Consider the following 18,841-nt stretch of genomic DNA (forward strand, 5'->3'; position numbering starts at 1 on the left):
GCTAGGGCAAATCAGTTAACAGAGGGATTTAGTAATACATTCTAGACAAATAGTGCATTCCTAACAGACATCAAAGCCCATCCCCATAAACCTTTAACAATAGAGCAAAATGTAACTATGAGGCATAGCCCAGGTCCTCTTGTCTCTGTAGGCAGATTAATCCCAAAGTTACAAACTCAAAGTCTCATAGCACTCCCACAGGGTAGCTCTCTCTGTCTCTCTACTCACTCACCCACTGTCCTGGCCTCTGGAGAAAACAGGCACCTTTCAGCTTTCAACACTGTAGTAGCCACCAGGTCCTACTTTGCAATGATTGAGTCCTCACACCGTGAAGGGAACCTTCCCTCAGCTTCCAGTTGTGTACAGCTTCTTGTCTCAGTAGAGACAGCCCAGCAATCCTTCTTCTCCCGAGAAAACAGGCAATTTATGATAGCAGTCTTAAACTCATTATTGAAGCCTCTCCTGCTCTGTCCATGAATCTTTTTCTTCCAACAAACTCACTCAACAAGAACTCAGAACAGTTGGACAAATGTCTCCTCCTCCCTACTTTCCCTTCTACCTCTGGGCTTTCGCTTAAATGCACACCTGGTCAGAATGAGCACACCCACATTAACTTCCAATTAACTCTTGTTAACTCTTTCCAAACGTACATACTCCATCTGTTACACTAGAGTAGTTTATGCTAGTGCAATGTAATTTACATTAGTGGTTGTGCCCCACTGGATACTGCCCCCCGATAAATATTTGATATGAAAAGTTAAATTATCTATAACTATGGAATTTTTAGGCATTTCTAATTTTATTTTTCCCCGCTCCCAGGAAAATGTGGAACATACAGTCGTAGCATGAGACCAGTGTATCCATCAAAAACATTTCCCAATCATTATAGCATTGCCACGGTAAGAGCGACTTATTATTCCTGCCCCCTCCCTACTCCATACACCCTGTGAAGGAATAACACTGTTTTAATTCTATTTCATTTTTAGTTCATTTCATTTGTAAGACATAACATTAACTGGTGTAAGAGAGCCTGTAATTATACAATCAAAACATTTTTAGAGAATTTTTGGCTGTAGTTCAGTAGCTTGGCAGCTGTTTGGGAAGTCTTGCAGAAAATGTGTGCTGAAAAGATGTGGTGATGTGAAATGTCTATATTCTGAGACCACAGAGACTGCACCAGCAATGAGGGAGAGTGGGAGGAGCAGGGAAAGAAGGAGGGGGAAGTGGGTATCCTAAGGTAGAGCTTCCATGTTATTTCATGCATGATAACTGACAGGGAGTAATAAGAGAAGTTTTCCTTATTCCTTTCCCATAATAACCAGATGTTTCTCACAAACTCAGGATCTGTTCAGCCTTGCAACGTGTCCTTGCAACATGTCCTTGCAAGGTACAAATTTTGTTTTGTTCCAGCTGTTTTTCGCAGATTGTCAGGGCATCTTTCATCTGCTCATTGATGGAATTGTTTTTCTTTTTACCAGAATTTAGTTCTGCTTGTGCTAATTCGGATTAGTACTATTTTGCATTGGCGCAGTTGCTAATGTGCACTTGCGCTAATGCAAATTAGTTAGTGCACATTAGCACAAATACCCTTCCGGCTCCCCAAGGTGAAAAAGCAGTCCGCAAGTCTGCGGAATCCACATGACTCAGAGAAAGCCTGGTCCGCTGTGGAATCTGTAGGCTGGATTCATAGAAATCCAAACTCATTTGAATCTGTTGCGGATTTCTCTGGCATCCATAATGTCCACTGTTTCCCTAAAATCCTGATTCCACAGAGGATGCCATTCCTGAAGTAAAAGCCTATTAGTCTAATAACCTAAAAGGACCTGATCATCATCTGGGTAACAACCACCTCTAACTAAGATGATGCAAAAGTAGAGTGTAGAGCCAGTCCTGAAAATCTGTATGTCAAGAGACTTGGAACCAACCATTTAGAACAAGTCTGATTTTTATCCCAACAAAGGATTACTCCTAAGTGTTATGCATTTGTGTTAGTGAAATGTGATGCTTTCCCACTAGTCCTGGCCTAGGGCCAATTTGACTTCAGGCTAAGAATGGTTCCCCACCTCTGCATTAAGGGGCATGACCTCCTAACCTCTCTTGGGACTCACTTTTCTCCTATGTAAATAGAAAGTATATATTAGAAAGCACCCACATCTCTTTTGAGGCTGCACATTGCAGGGGGAGATAGGTAAATGTAAGCAAAAGTATTTTGTTGAACACAGTTTGAAAACCACTATTGTAGTCCATTAAGCCTAGCTCATGAGGAGCAAGCTTGATGGAGCTCCAGTCATTATTATCCAAATGCAGTTTTATGTCCCAGACAGAAATAGAACAACATTGATCTATATATAATGAATCAATCTTACTTGCAGGGCCTCTACCCAGAATCCCATGGCCTAGTGGATAACAAAATGTATGATCCAAAGAGAAATACTTTCTTCACACTCAGAAATCCAGAAAAGTTTAACCCAGAGTGGTACCAAGGACAGCCAGTAAGTGTTATTTTTAAGTATACTGCCATGAGATATGCTAATATCAATGCAAAGAAGTGAGATTTTAAACTTTATAATATGTTTTTGTTTTACTTAATATAAGTGGAACCTCTTTTAGATTAATATGTATTTGTATGAATTTACTATTATTGTTGTTGTTCAGTCGTTCAGTCGTGTCCAACTCTTCGTGACCCCATGGACCATAGCACGCCAGGCCTTCCTGTCCTGCGGTCTCTCCCGGAGCGTGCTCAAGTCCATATTCATTGCATCGGTGATGCTATCTAGCCATCTCATCCTCTGCCGTCCCCTTCTCCTTTTGCCTTCAGTCTTTCCCAGCATCAGGGTCTTTTCCAGAGAGTTTTCTCTTCGCATTAGGTTAGGGATGTACGAAAGTCACTTACCTATTCGTGGATTATGTTGATGGTGGGGGGGAGGCGTTCCGTCCCTACCCCCGGAATCCTCACCGGGGGGAGGCGTTCCGTCCCTCCCCCTGGAATCCTGGCCAGCTGGCTCCGCTCCGCAGGGATTCTGCGGAGCCGCCGGCTGGCTCTGCCAGCAGCCGGACATCCGGCCGCTGGCTAGCAGGGACGCAAATGGCGGCGGCCGTAGCCGCTGCTGTTTGCGTCCCTGCAGTCAGCCGTGATAGGCTACGTAAATGTTTACGTAGCCTATCACGTCGGACTTAAAAACAACAGCAACAACGTGCATATGCAAATGGCAGCGGCCACGGCCGCCGCCATTTGCGTTCCTTATTTTGGCACGTCTTAGTCTACGTCAAGATTTACGTAGACTAAGACGTACCAAAATAAGAAACGCTAATGGTGGCGGCCGTAGCCGCCGCCATTTGCATACGCGCGAGTTTTTTTTTAAAAAAATCAGACGTGATAGGCTACGTAAACATTTACGTAGCCTATCACATCTTTTTTTAAAAAAAACCTAGCCGTGATAGGCTATGTAAATCTTTACGTAGCCTATCACGACTTTTTTTTTTTTAACTGGAAATGGTGGTGGCGGCAGCCGGTTGGAAGACCGGCCGCCGCCGCCGCCACCGAACCGCCACCAAAGTGCCACCGGAGCCGCCGCCAGAGCCGCCGCCACCCGGAAGATCCACCCCAGGTAAGTCTTGTCCTGGGGGGGCAGAGGGGCAGGCCATTCCGCCACCGATTTCAGGGGGCCGAATGCACTGGCATTTGGCCGCCCCGAAATCCGTGGTGGAATTCTCTGACATTCCTACATTAGGTGGCCAAAATATTTGAGCTTCAGCTTCAGTATCTGTCCTTCCAGTGAGCACTCAGGGTTGATTTCCTTTAGGATTGATTGATTTGACCTCCTTGCAGTCCAGGAGACTCGTAAGAGTCTTCTCCAGCACCACAGTTCGAAAGCATCAATTATTCGCAGCTCAGCCTTCCTTATAATCCAGGTCTCACAGCCATACGTTACTACTGGGAAAACCATAGCATTGATTAGACAGACCTTTGTCAGCAAGGTGATGTCTCTGCTTCTTACTATGCTGTCCAGGTTTGCCATAGCTTTCCTCCCAAGAAGCTTTTATTCCAGGCTATTTCCTATTTTCAGGTTCCACATCAAAACAATCCTGCTGTTTGTCTGAGCACTGAAGGAAAATTTATTTTATGAGTTTTGGTTTCCACTCATCTGTTAAGGTTTTTATCTCAACGATGCTGCTTCTTATGCTGCTATCTGTTTGTTGTTGCCACTATTATTGTATGTGATTTTATCAGTGTTATTGTTTGTTTTGGTTTTATTGTTATATGTTGGATGCTGTCTTGAGAGTGAAATGCTAAAAGCTGGAATACAGATGCTCTAGCCCAATTTTGAACCAATTGGTTGTTCCATGTCTGGTTCTTACTGTTGCTTCTTGACCCTCATACAAATTTCTCAGGAGACAGGTAAGGTGGTCTGGTACCCCCATCTCTTTCAGAATTTCCCACAGTTTGTTGTGATCCACACAATCAGAGGCTTTAGCATAGTCAATGAAGCAGAAATAGACATTTTTCTGGAATTCTCTTGCTTTCTCCATGATCCAGCGAACGTTGGCGATTTGATCTCTAGTTCCTCTGCCTCTTCGAAACCCAGCTTGTACTTCTGGTAGTTCTCGGTTCACATACTGCTGAAGCCTAGCTTGTAGGATTTTGAGCATCACCTTGCTGGCATGTGAAATGAGCGCAATTTGTACGGTAGTTTGAAAACACTTTGGCGTTGCCCTTCTTTGGAATTGGAATGTAAACTGACCTTTTCCAGTCTTGTGGCCACTGTTGAGTGTTCCAAATTTGTTGGCATATTGAGCGCAGCACTTCAACAGCATCATCTTTTAGTATTTTAAATAGCTCAGCTGAAATACTGTCATCTCCGCTAGCTTTGTTGTTAGTAACGCTTCCTAAGGCCTACTTGACTTCACTCTTGAGGATGTCCGGCTCATGTTCAGTGACCGCACTATCATGGCTATCAGGGACATTCAGATCTTTCCTGTATAGTTCTTCTGTGTATTCTTTCCACCTCTTCTTAATCTCATCTGCTTCTGTTAGGTCCCTGCCTTCTTTGTCCTTTATCATGCCTGTCTTTGCACAAAATGTTCCCTTGATATTTCCGATTTTCTTGAAGAGATCTCTAGTCTTTCCCATTCTGTTGTTTTCCTCAATTTCTTTGCATTGTTCATTTAAGAAGGCCTTCTTGTCTCTCCTTGCTATTCTCTGGAACTCTGCATTCAGTTGGATATATCTTCCCCTTTCTCCCTTGCTTTTCGCTTCCCTTCTTTCCTCAGCTACTTGTAAAGCCTCATCAGACAGCCACTTGGCTTTCTTGCATTTCTTTTTCTTTGGGATGGATTGAGTTGCTGCCTCCTGAACAATGTTACGGACCTCCGTCCAGAGTTCCTTAGGCACTCTGTCTATCAGGTCTAATCCCTTAAATCTATTTGTCACCTCCACTGTATATTCATAAGGGAGATGATTTAGTTCATACCTGAATGGTTTAATGGTTTTCCCTACGTTCCTCAATTTAAGCTGAAATTTTGCAACAAGAAGCTCATGATCTGAGCCACAGTCAGCTCCAGGTCTTGTTTTTACTGACTGTATAGAGCTTCTCCATCTTTGGCTGCAAAGGACATAACCAATCTGATTTCGATATTGACCATCTGGTGATGTCCATGTGTAGAGTCGCCTCTTGTGCTGTTGGAAAAGAGTGTTTCCTATGATCAGCGTGTTCTCTTGGCAAAACTCTATTAGCCTTTGTCCTGCTTCATTTTGTACACCAAGGCCATGCTTGCCTGTTATCCTGGTGATTTCTTGACTTCCTACTTTAGCATTCCAATCCCATATGATGAAGAGGACATTTTTTTTGGTGTTAGTTCTAGAAGGTGTTGTAGGTCTTCATAGAACCAATCAACCTCAGCTTCTTCGGCATCAGTGGTTGGGGCATAGACTTGAATTACTGTGATGTTGAATGGTTTGCCTTGGATTCGTACTGAGATCATTCTATTGTTTTTGAGATTGTACCCCAGTACTGCTTTTCCCACCCTTTTGTTGACTATGAGTGCTACTCCATTTCTTCTAAGGGATTCTTGCCCACAGTAGTAGATATAATGGTCACCTGAATTAAATTCGCCCATGCCTGTCCATTTTAGTTTGTTGATTGCCAAGATGTCGATGTTCAATCTTACCATCTCATGTTTGACCACCTCCAGCTTACCTTGATTCATTGACCTTACATTCCAGGTTCCTAAACAATATTGTTCTTTACAGCATTGGATTTTCTTTTCACCACCAGACACATCCACAGCTGAGTGTCCTTTTGGCTTTGGCCCAGCCACTTCACTCTTTCTGGCACTACTTGGAAATACCCTCTGCTCTTCCCCAGTAGTATATTGGACACCTTCCGACCTGAGGGGCTCATCTTCTGGCATCATATTTTTTAGCCTTGTGATACGTTCCATGGGGTTTTCTTGGCAAGAATACTGGAGTGGGTTGCCATTTCCTTCTCCAGTGGACCACATTTTGTCAGAACTCTCTGCCATTACCCGTCCGCTTGGGTGGCCCTGCACGGCATAGCTTATGGCTTCACTGAGTTACGCAAGCCCCTTCGCCACAACAAGGCAGTGATCCATGAAGGGGTTATTATTAGTATAATTATTATTATTATGTCCATATAGTTAAATATAGCTCCATCATATGCTGTCCAGAGTATAAGAGGACAGGCCCCTGTTCTGAGGAGCTTACGATCTAAAATTTTGCACAGGGGAAACAAACAGAGGAACCGGGAGGCAGAGGAGCAATATGGAAGAGAGGATAATGCTTCTGAGAGCACTATTGGATGAATTGTCTTGTTGTTGTTGTTGTTCAGTCGTTCAGTCGTGTCCGACTCTTCGTGACCCCATAGCACGCCAGGCCTTCCTGTCCTGCACTCTCTCCCAGAGTGTGCTCAGGTTCATATTCATTGCATCAGTGATGCTATCTAGCCATCTCATCCTCTGCCGTCCCCTTCTCCTTTTGCCTTCAATCTTTCCTAGCATCAGGGTCTTTTCCAGTGAGTTTTCTCTTCGCATAAGAGTGTTCTCTATCACCACAGTTCGAAGGCATCAGTTCTTCGGCGCTCAGCCTTCCTTATAGTCCAGCTCTCACAGCCATACGTTACTACTGGGAAAACCATAGCTTTGATTATATGATTCTTTGTCGGCAAGGTGATGTCTCTGCTTCTTACTATGCTGTCTAGGTTTGCCATAGCTTTCCTCTCAAGGAGCAAGTGTCTTTTAATTTCATGGCTACAGTTACTGTCTGCGGTGATCTTGGAGCCCAAGAAAATAAAATCTGTCACTGCTTCCATTTCTTCCCCTTCTATATGCCAGGAAGTGATGGGGCCAGATGCCATGATCTTAGTTGTTTTAATGTTGAGTTTCAAACCAGCTTTTGCACTCTCCATTTTCACCCTCAACAAGAAGCTCTTTAGATCCTCTTCGCTTTCTGCCATTAGGGTGGTATCATCTGCGTATCTGAGGTTGTTGATAATTCTCCCGGCAATCTTAATTCCGACCTGTGATTCATCCAACCTGGCATTTCTCATGATATACTCTGCATATAAATTAAATAAGCAGGGCGACAATATACAGCCTTGTCATACTCCTTTCCCAATGAATTGACTAGAGATCATGAAAGGAGGAAGAGGCAGAACATGCAGGGGGTTTGGCTGCAGAAAAGTCAGAAACATTCCAGTTCTTTGTGAATACAAGACCAAAACAGTGCCCAAAGCAGTGTGTGGTGCAGTCTGTCCAGAGCTGAAGGTCAAAGGGAAAGGAAAGAGAGAGGAAATGGGAGGCAGCTGAGTCAGAGAGATTATCAACATGAATGCTGAAATCCCTAAGGAGCAGAGGAATCCTTGAAAGTCCCAGATTCAGTCTTCAGCATCTCCACTTAGAAGGTAGCAGGTCATATGAAAGACCCTTGGGAGGGCTACTGGGCTGGATGGGTCTAAGACAGCTTCTTGTGTGGCTGGGAGTAGCCTTTTAAAATAAGTTTTTTTACTGAATAATCAAGCAATAAATAAAACTTACACTATACTGTAAGAGGGATAGTACAAGGACAATGCAGAATATTGTTCTCCCAATAGTTACGCAATTGCATATATTTGTTAGGTTTGAACAACCTGGAAGAAGAAAAGTGTTGGCCGGCAAAAATCCAGGAAACCCTTTTTGAAGCAGCAAACTGTATTCCACCAAATCCATCAATAGAAATAATTCACAAGTAACAATTATTTGTCTTTTTGTACAGATTTGGCTGACAGCTATGTATCAAGGGTTGAAATCTGCTTCATACTTCTGGCCTGGCTCAGATGTCAACGTTAATGGAAGTTTTCCAAATATCTACAAATTATACAATGGGTGAGACTTTGTAAACTGAGGAACAGCAATTAATGAAAGAAGAACTAAAGACATTATGTCAGAGGTCTCCAACTGTTTTGGATACATGGGCACATTTGGCATTTTAAAAAAGTGCCCTAGGCACCACCACAAATCAACTGCTGTAGGAGGATGTGGGGGTGGATTACATAAAATATTAGGAGTGTCCCCTTCTCTCTCCCTCTCTGGCTGTTTTTCTTTCCTTTTCTCTCTCTGGTATTCCTTCCTTCCTTCCTTCCTTCCTTCCTTCCTTCCTTCCTTCCTCTTGCACACACTCTCTTTTTCTCTCTTTGGCTCTTCTTTCTTTCCTTCTTTCTCTCCAGCATCACTCTCTCTCCCTCCCTTTGGCAGCTTTCCCCCCTTCCTTCCATCCATCCATTCATCCATCCATCACAGATTTTCTGAGTTAAAGTTTTTATTGTGTTTTCTGATTTAGATCAATACCATTTGAAGAAAGAGTAGTAACGCTTCTTAGATGGCTAGAGTTACCAGAAGAGGAAAGGTAAATACAACATTTTCAAAGTTATACTTGTGTTTAGAATATTAGAAAACAAGAACAATAATGGTTAACTTGAATACTATTTGGTTTGGATCCATTCTTGCTCTTCTGTGAACAGAAGGATATCATATCCTGCAGAGACTCCTGCTGACAGAAGGGAGGAAGCAATTTTCACTGATTCCCACTTCCTTCTGCAATCCCTTGCACAACTTTTCACACTGTTCTGGAGGCTCTCCCCAGCCATTCAGAGTAGATTTGGAGCGGGGGTGCCAGAGAAGGGGAAATAGATGAAAATTGCTTATACCCTTCCGCAAGTGGGAGTATCCCATGAGCTGGGTTCCTCTGAAGCCAAGCCTTTATATTTATCTCTACATGCTGCTGTGCATTTTAGTAATACTGCCAAATTAGGCCTGCTTCTGAGCTAAGAATCTTAAACTCCTTGTAATATGTTTATTCAGTTAATAACTCCAGAAGCATAGTTGTGTTAGAAATGTAGCTGTGTTTGTCTGTGATAGCAAAAATAACAAAGTGTCCTGTGGTAAATTAGGCTGCATGTACTTAAGGGCCACGAATATTTATTGTTTTTCCTTCAGTTAATAATAATGCACAGTTTTCAGAAGGGTAGTCATATTAGTCTATTGCAGCGAAAACAGCAAAGAGTTTTGTAGCACCTTCAAGAGTTAATGTATTTATTGTGGCATAAACCTTCGCATAATAGAAAGTGGGTGGCACAGTATATAGGTATATGTGACGTGATGGTAAATAACAACATAAACTTCAATAAAAGCAGACCAAATATATTTGAAACTGAGACCTTTAAAGTGATTTTTTTCTTTTTTTAAATTGTCTGTTCCTGTTTTTTGTTAGTTTTGTTTTGTTGAAACTTAATAAAAATTGATAAAAAATAAATACAAATAAATAAATGGCAATGACATTTATATCATACTTTTAAATGTCCAAAGTGCTTTACGTGCATTATCTACTTTTAATCTTTACAATGACCCTGTAAAGTAGGTCAGCATTATAATCCCCTGTATTGTAGGTAAGACTGCAAACTAAGGCCACCTATGACAGAGGCAAGATTCAACCAGGGACTTCCTGTTTCATAGCTCAGTCTCTCAGCCACTACAGTACACCAGCTTTCTAATATACATCTATTGTAGCACAGATATATTGGGCACTATTCAACACTACTGCAAAAGTAAATTACATTGTGCCAGTGCAAGCAACCTCTAACACAACACCAGTAGTGTTTGCTGGTGAGACTGGTCATGCCAGCACACACTATTGGTATTGTGCTAGAAATCACTAATGAACAATGTAAATTTCCATTGGCAGTAGTGACAAATTGGATACGTCCCATTATGTAAAGTGCTGTAAAAGCGCTAGTTGTGTTTTTTAATGCATAATTATTTCTGATGAATTACCTTGAATTTAAATATTTTCACATTTCTTTCAATTTATATGTAAAATATTAAAATTTTGATGCTGTTTGATATAGACCACACTTTTACACTCTGTATTTAGAAGAACCAGATTCCTCAGGTCACAGGTTTGGACCAATCAGCAGTGAAGTGAGTAACTTGATATTATATCTGTTTTGATTTTAAATTAAGTTCCATAGTGGTCCAAGGATGTGGGTATTATTATTATTATTATTAAATATGTGTTTGATTGGAAGCTAATGAGCCCCTCACACCAGTAGCTTTTTAAGAACAATATGTGTATGAATGTCTATTAGCCTAAAACTTAAAACATCTTATCATTATCAAAAATAAAGCATATCGTCCTTTGACCATAGTTGTGAAGCTTCCCTAAATACCTGTGTAAATCTCCATTTATCTCAATGGGCTTTTTCTTATGGACAGTCCCTATGTAAGCACAGATATTCACTGATGGTTACTCATTTCAACTATAGTGCCGATTAGACAGCCATCCAGCATTAGTTACCTCCACATAAAGTTGTGGGTCATCAGTAGTGCGATCACAGGCCCAGCAGTAAAAGTTATTTAATATTAGCAACTTGCTGCTGAAAACATCAAGAGCCATTGGGTGTATCTGATTGGTGATTCCCCTCTCCCTACAGCACCCCGTGCCACCTTTCACACTGTTCTGAAGGGCCCCCAACCCTCTGAAGCAGATTTGAGGAGGCAGGGACTGCAGAGGGAGAAGGAATCGCTGAAAATCACTCCCTTCCCATTCCACTGAAAGATGCCTTCCATCAGAAGGACACCAGTTGTTGAGGGACCACCCATTAGCATGTATGTTACCTGTTAATTTATGTTTTTTGTGGAGGGACACCAGTTGTGGAGGGACCACCCATTAGCATGTATGTTACCTGTTAATTTCTGTGTTCAACATGTATGTTAATGTTAAATTATGCGTTTTGCAGGTCATTCTTGCATTGCAGAGAGTGGACAAGATGGTTGGGTTGCTGATGGATGGTCTTAAGCAAATGAAACTGCACAATTGCATTAACGTTATTCTGCTTTCTGATCATGGTAAGCTCATTTAAATTGCAAATATTAATTAAGGATTTATCTTAAACTAAAATCAACACACAAAGCAAAATGGGTTTAAGAGAGTTTGTAAAGCGGAAAATTAGGATGGAGCTACCATTAAATAGATTTTAATAAAAAATAGATGAAATAACTAATCTGTAATACAGTGTAAAAAGTAGTTATAAAAATTTAATTATATAACAAACCATATAGAATTGTACCCCCAAAAAATCAACAGTCCAAAAGCACAGTAAAATCCCTGATTTATAATAATCATATAGTAGGTTATACTAATACACATCAACTTGTCCCAGATGTATTTCAACCCCAAGGGCCTTCGTCAGTGGGATAAAAAATGTTACCATAACTATAACCCCCAGACGCTCAGCTTTATTAAGTTAATTATCATAATCGAACCGGAAAATCACTCTTGTACAGCTTGTCTGTTTCGTCTACTACGGTCAGTTACTCGATACATCAGGAGGAGAAGGGAGAAACACCATTCCCGCCTATCTCATAGCCAATGACTTACATATGCTGACCTGAAGCATGAATCAAATTTTAGATAAATTCTGCATATGAGAAATTTATACACTAAAGGTTTGGGGTGCTTCCAGACAGAGGGCTCCAGCACTACAAATCAAAAGGTATTGTGCACGTGTTCTATCTTTTCCTCCTTAATGGATATTTTTCCTGTAAGAAAATAGGTGGAAGAAACAGTGTGAAAAGAGGAGAGGGTTAAAAATGGAAGATGACATCATCTCTCTTTCTCTCTCTGTCTTTCTCTCTCCCCGCCCCCCCCCCCCCAATTCGTTGTAAAATTTGGTGAATGAGGTAGGGCAATTGCAGGATGTAAGCCTTGTCTGGTAGCACTCATAGTCTTTGGATCACATGAAAGTATTTTTGGAACGTGTGTTTGAACTTTTTTTTTTGCTGTAAGGTTCCCCAAATGGCCACAGCCTTCTGCCCGTGACCGCTGATTGTTTGGTGGTCTCCTGGCTGTTGTGTAGCTTTTTTCCCACATTCTAAAAGGTTGAAATGCCCCTCCTAAGGCTTAGTTTCTGGTAGGAAGAGCTTTAAGCTATAATATGCTGGTATTTTTGGTGTTTTTTTTAGCCCTGCCCCTTTTGGTATTTTTAGCCCCGCCCACCACCAGAATGCAGCCCCTGAAAGCTTCTATAAAATTGAATTTGGCTTTTGGGCTAAAAGTGATTCCGTACCCCTGACTTAGATGTTGGTTTCTTGCAGGTAGTTGTTACACCTGGTGAGCTTTGTTTCCTCGCCGTATTAAAAAAAAGTATCTGTGAACTACTATTTCTTAAATTTCTTTTTTTCTTTTTCTTTGAAGGGATGGAAACAGCTAGCTGCAGCAAAGCAGCATACTTGAGTACATACTTGGATAGTGTTGAAGATTTGATTGTAGTACCTGGCCCTGCAGCTCGCTTAAGACCCCAAAATGTGCCAGATGAGTATTTCTCTTGTATGTAACTGCTAGACTAATTTGCATTACTTCTTGTATATTTTATAGGTTTTAAATTATACCAATTGAGATAATGGTCCTACCAACAGCAAAATACTCTCCCTGCTTCAGTCCTTTGACCTTTGGTTCCTTATGAATGGAGAAAGAGCAGGATAAAAATGGAAACTAAAAGAAATAAAAGATTACATTTATGATCTGCATCTGAAATGCTTCAAAGATTTAGTTATATAATAACACACGATGGCACCTGAACTTTGCTCTGTTACATGATGTCTGAGAGATAAAACACACACATGCACAACATAAAGATGCTACTGCTTTGCCAGTGGACGTGGCCACATGGTCTTTTCTAATGAGATCAGTGGATCTGAACAGTTGTCAGCATCTCAAGTCAAGGTCAAATGGATCTGGAGGCAGAAACATTTAAGAGTGGTTATGGTTATGCAAAACTTGACATCTGATCTCTATTCAGTGGGTCTGTCAGTTTAAAGGCAGAACTTACATGTTCAATGGCAAGCGCAAGATTCCCTATCCCATGTTTACCCCCAGTATGCAAAGCTGGGTGGCTGATGGGGGCTTTGCGAGGAAGAAGCAATGGAAAGGAGAGGTAGTCCTTAATACATTCCCATGTACTTCTTTTCATCTATCTGTAGTTTCTCTCGCCCCCCCCCCCCGACCGTCTGCTTTTCTATAGTTAATTTTCAAACAAGTTTTGCAAATCCTGTCTGAGAGAGAATTACTCAGGAGAAGAGTTGCTGAGGGAAAAGTGATTTGTGGGGAAGGGTTAAGCATCCCCTTTCTGCTCACTGTTTCTTCCCTGAAAATTCTCCCCAGCCCATCAGCACTTTGCACACTGGCAGTGCCATGTTGGTTTGAGAAACCCATGCCAGATATATACTTTTGCTCAAACTGAATTGGAATTCATTCTGCTTCATCTTACTCATCATCTGTCTGGGAACATAATCCATTATACTATTATAATATAATCAGAGCATTTTAAGGGTTTTTCTCTGTAAAGGACATTCCCCAAGATTTTTTTTTTACAGTTGATCATTGCTGGGAGCCACTTGAAAGTTAATCTGTGTACATATACTTATTAGAAAGGATTCACTTCTGTGGGAGAAAGATGAATTCAGGAACAAAGGTCAGCTGGAGGGGCAGAGAGAGAGAGAGAGAATGAGAGAGAGAGAGAGAGAGAGAGAGAGAGAGAGATCTTTCCGTCAGACTTTGACAACCCCTGTTAGGACCTGGGGTTAGTCAGAATGCCCCCACGTCAACAATATCATGGACTAAAGTCTCTTAACTTTCTTTTTTAGGCTGCAATTAATTTCTGTGTTAAAAATATAGAGTACATTCATTCTAAAGCAATTAAACTGTATGAGTATATACCCAAGACCATGATCAGATAACAACTTCTTGGTGCAAATCTTGAGTACTTTCTAGGAAGTTGACAGTTCCTTCTACTGGTTTAACCACTGTATTGAGCACTCAAAAATATCTTACTATTCAAGACAGTTGACTGTTAAATATAAGACTGGGGAATTTTTTCAGCCAAGCCAGCTTGCTGCCAGCATAGCCCTGTCTAAACTGGCCTAGGGCATCCCTGTGCTGTGTCGTGTGATACAGAGTTACTTCTGATAGTGATTAGCCTGTGGCAAAAAAGAGGCTAATTACTTCATAAAGGAAGATTGTGCAATATTTACATAACCATTACTTATTAGGAAGTCCTTTATTTTCATTTTTCTTTCAACCTTCAGGTAACTAATTATTTCATCTAACTCTTCCAGTTGATTATGAAGGCATTGTCAGAAACCTTACAGTAAGTATTGCCATTACTTTCTTCCCTGTCAACGGCTTTTAGCTACAAACTTTTTTTATCAGATATAGAGTTTGTTTGCCCATCTTGATTTGATATATCCTGGCCCCTTGTCACACACATCCAGCAACGTGGGAGCTGCTTCTTCATTGCATAATCCCATGCTGCTAGAAAGTAGTGTGCGAATCTGACGTGATTGACACTGGCACTCCCAACAGACTGGTGGTGAGTTGGGAAACACCCACACTGTCAGGCCTGCCCATGTGGGATTTCATCCCAGAAGCATGAGATTAGATTACATGGAAGAGGCCCCATGCTGTGGTGTGGGGTATGTATGGGGTGGTCTGTGGTGTGTGTGCATGCATGTATGGGGGGGGGGGAGAGAACCAGAAAGAGGAGGTGGCATCAAAAGACTACATTGAGGTTTTCTATAGAATCCACTCAAGAGTTTAGCTATATGAGAACACTTGCAATTTGCAAGCATAGCATTATGATGAAATATGGATCTTAATTTCAACATTTCAGTGCTTGGTCCCAGATCAACATTTCAAGGCATACATGAAGCACCTGCTCCCCAAGCGATTTCATTATGCCAAGAACGACCGGATTGAACAAGTGAATTTTTATATGGACCAGCAGTGGCAACTTGCTCGGTAAGTTACTGCTTTTTCATCCCTGGTTATAAAAGATTAACATTATTAAATCTACCCACACATCAGCACATTGTTTCATTCCTATGCCATGGCACAGAAGGTATGTTTCCATGTTTTCTAATCATTTCTCTTAAGTGGGAGCAAATGATATTTGTTTTTAGCCTAGTCTTGTACAGAAATCCAAAGTGAATAGTCGTCTTTTCTTTTCCCTGGATTTTATTTATTATTTATTTATTTTAGAATATTTGTATATCGCTTCCCATTTTAAAAATCCTGAAGCAGTTTACAGCAAATTATAAAATGATATATCATTATGAAATCACAAAAACATTCAGAAAAGTTAATGGCTGGGAAAAGCCAGGGTAAATAACTATTTTTTTTAATAATCATCGGAGGCACATGATCGTCAGTGCCTGATACATCGTAGAGGGGTGGTCATTCCAAAGGGAGGGTGCCACCACAGAGAAGGCCTGTTGCCATTTTGCGGCCAGATGGAACTCTGCAGGATCTTGAGGCTGAATTTTGCTGGATAGGACAACCTTAAGGGATTGGACAAAGAGTTTGTGCTGATATGGAAGCCACTGAAGAGATCTGAGAAGGGGCATCACACGGGCTAAGCAATGGGAGAGGTGAATGAATTTGGCAGAGCTGATTTGGGTAGTGGTGAAAGGACTGAAATGTGAAAGAGGAAAGCCAAAAAGGAGGAGGTTGAACTAGTCAAGGTTTTTCTATAATATATTCTGGCAGGCACTGTTATTACATATTAATGTCTGTGTTTTGTAGGATGCCCCCTGAAATCAAGTATTGCACCGGTGGATTCCACGGGTCAGATAATGTATTTGCAAATATGCAGGTAAGTAGGACCCCCCTCTGTGTCCTTCCAAGCCATCTAAGGAGCCTGAGTAGGTTTGGTGAACTTTAAAGAAGATGCCAGGATCAAGCATGGTCCTCCATTTTTGGGTCTCTGTGTTTCTCACTCGAGCCGGGCCAGCCTGGCCACTGACATTCCTCACGTCTGCTTACCTGCTGGGATTCTGTCCCCCTTATTCATGCTCATTCCACTTATCTGTGTTATATGGGACTGGGAGCTTGGTAAGGGACCACCAAGGCTGTTTCCTCCCCACTTAGTTGCTTGTTTTTCTTCTGAAAAGGAAATCTCTCAAGATTTTTCTTTTCAGTGGATCATTGCAGGAAGTCACCTGAGATCTAATCAATGTATTTTAGAAAAAGGCACCATGTCTTGCTCTTGTGGTTGCAGGTGACAAATTTATGTAAGAAGAATGCTGTCCCTAGGTAAATAAAGATCTCTCACATAGAAAAGGAGCACATCAGAGACAAAGCTAGGTGGGAACTGTTGTTACTGATATGCTGGCTTTTCGAACACAGGGAATTTTTAATATGCAGCTGCCCTCCCCCTGCATTCTGAAGTGGTTCAGAAGAAGTCCTGAGCCTTGACAGCAAGTGTGCTAACCTGCCCCCTCCCTCTTTTGGTACTTTCCATGTTGTATTAAAGAAATGAAACATGCTCATTTTAATCAGCCAAAGCCAGAGTAGTGGCATTTATTTTCCTTTAATTTGCCATCTCTTCCTTTTTGTGAGCTGGGACTGGGCTGAGATGGGATGAGACTGGGTAACCCAACATTCACTCTTCTGTACATCTACAGAGCAGACTGGCCAAATCTATAGGTCACAGATCCCTTTCAAGTATAAGAGGCCCATCTGAGATCCTAGTCCGGCCCTCTAAGGTTCCCCAGATGGGCATGCCCCCTTCCCCGCCCCACCCCTTTCTCCGACTGCCAATCATTTGGCAGTTTCCTGGCCTTTGCGATTTTCCCCATTCTAAAAAGTTGAGATGCCTCTCCTAAGGCTTAGTAAGAGTTTTAAGCTAAAATATGCTTGTATTCTTGGCCCTGCCCCTTTTGCCTTCAGCACCACCCACCACTGGAATGCAGACCCCGAGAGCTTCTCTGAGATGGATTTCAGCCCTTAAGCTGAAAGAGGTTCAACACCGTGCTCTAGGATCTAGGCTGTTAGCGCTTCCTGCTTGATTTCTGATGAATAGAGCAGCTTCTGGCTAGATCACAGAGATCTCCATTATATCTTGAATTGGTTATCTGTGCAGGTTGCAATAGTACTTGAAAGCATGATTTTTGGAAAGAGCTAAATACCTGTCTCCTGAGAAACCTGTACGAGGGTCAAGAAGCAACAGTAAGAACCAGACATGGAACAACCGAGTGGTTCAAAATTGGGAAAGGAGTACGACAAGGCTGCATATTGTCACCCTGCTTATTTAACTTATATGCAGAGTACATCATGAGAAATGCCGGGTTGGATGAATCACAGGTCGGAATTAAGATTGCTGGGAGAATTATCAACAACCTCTGATACGCAGACGATACCACCCTAATGGCAGAAAGCGAAGAGGATCTAAAGAGCCTCTTGTTGAGGGTGAAGAGGAGAGTGCAAAAGCTGGTTTGAAACTCAACATTAAAACAACTAAGATCATGGCATCTGGCCCCATCACTTCCTGGCATATGGAAGGGGAAGAAATGGAAGCAGTGACAGATTTTATTTTCTTGGGCTCCAAGATCACCGCAGATGGTGACTGTAGACATGAAATTAAAAGACGCTTGCTCCTTGGGAGGAAAGCGATGGCAAACCTAGACAGCATAGTAAGAAGCAGAGACATCACCTTGCCGACAAAGGTCCGTCTAATCAAAGCTATGGTTTTCGCAGTAGTAATGTATGGCTGTGAGAGCTGGACTCTAAGGAAGGCTGAGCCCCGAAGAATTGATGCTTTTGAACTGTGGTGCTGGAGAAGACTCTTACGAGTCCCCTGGACTGCAAGGAGGTCAAATCAGTCTATCCTAAAGGAAATCAACCCTGACTGCTCATTGGAAGGACAGATACTGAAGCTGAAGCTCCAATATTTTGGCCACCTAATGCGAAGAGAAAACTCTCTGGAAAAGACCCTGATGCTGGGAAAGACTGAAGGCAAAAGGAGAAGGGGACGGCAGAGGATGAGATGGCTAGATAGCATCACCGATGCAATGAATATGAACTTGAGCACACTCCGGGAGAGAGCGCAGGACAGGAAGGCCTGGCATGCTATGGTCCATGGGGTCACGAAGAGTCGGACACGACTGAACAACTGAACAACAACAACAAATATCTTTACTGTAGGAAGCGTGTCTGAGAAGGACTGCATGCAAATGTCCTTTATAGTAGAAGTTAGCAGTGGTTGCGAAAATAACAGATGTTTTTAAGGGGAAAAAAACACATTTACCACAGAAGATGACAAACCTGTTTGCCTGGAATGAAAAAGCCTGTTATTTGCTTCTGTTTGTCTCAACACAGCTGTAGACTGTTTAGTCCTCCAGTTTTGTTTTTTAAATGTTTTTGTTGTGTTTTTAGAACTGTACACTGCTGCTAGCTCTTGCTCTGCTATTTACTTTGGCTTTATTCTGTTTTAAACTTTAAAAGGTTGTTTTTGGT

At 41.9% G+C, this 18,841-nt stretch overlaps 1 protein-coding gene across 1 annotated transcript in view; it reads left to right on the forward strand.

Moving 5' to 3' along the window:
- Positions 1 to 18,841, forward strand: part of ENPP1 (ectonucleotide pyrophosphatase/phosphodiesterase 1) — a 71,473-nt gene that overhangs the window by 33,424 nt on the left and 19,208 nt on the right. Inside the window, exons 7-16 of the mRNA XM_084827536.1 lie at positions 820 to 899; positions 2,373 to 2,492; positions 8,270 to 8,379; positions 8,834 to 8,899; positions 10,398 to 10,470; positions 11,289 to 11,397; positions 12,746 to 12,877; positions 14,665 to 14,696; positions 15,219 to 15,346; positions 16,130 to 16,199. Coding sequence (XP_084683662.1) covers positions 820 to 899; positions 2,373 to 2,492; positions 8,270 to 8,379; positions 8,834 to 8,899; positions 10,398 to 10,470; positions 11,289 to 11,397; positions 12,746 to 12,877; positions 14,665 to 14,696; positions 15,219 to 15,346; positions 16,130 to 16,199 — 920 coding nt within the window. The remainder of the gene's footprint in view (positions 1 to 819; positions 900 to 2,372; positions 2,493 to 8,269; positions 8,380 to 8,833; positions 8,900 to 10,397; positions 10,471 to 11,288; positions 11,398 to 12,745; positions 12,878 to 14,664; positions 14,697 to 15,218; positions 15,347 to 16,129; positions 16,200 to 18,841) is intronic.

The sequence above is a fragment of the Heloderma suspectum genome, chromosome 1 (assembly GCF_057233095.1).
Source record: "Heloderma suspectum isolate Gila_16-S chromosome 1, 16-S_ref, whole genome shotgun sequence".
NCBI classification, from domain to species: Eukaryota; Metazoa; Chordata; class Lepidosauria; order Squamata; family Helodermatidae; genus Heloderma; species Heloderma suspectum.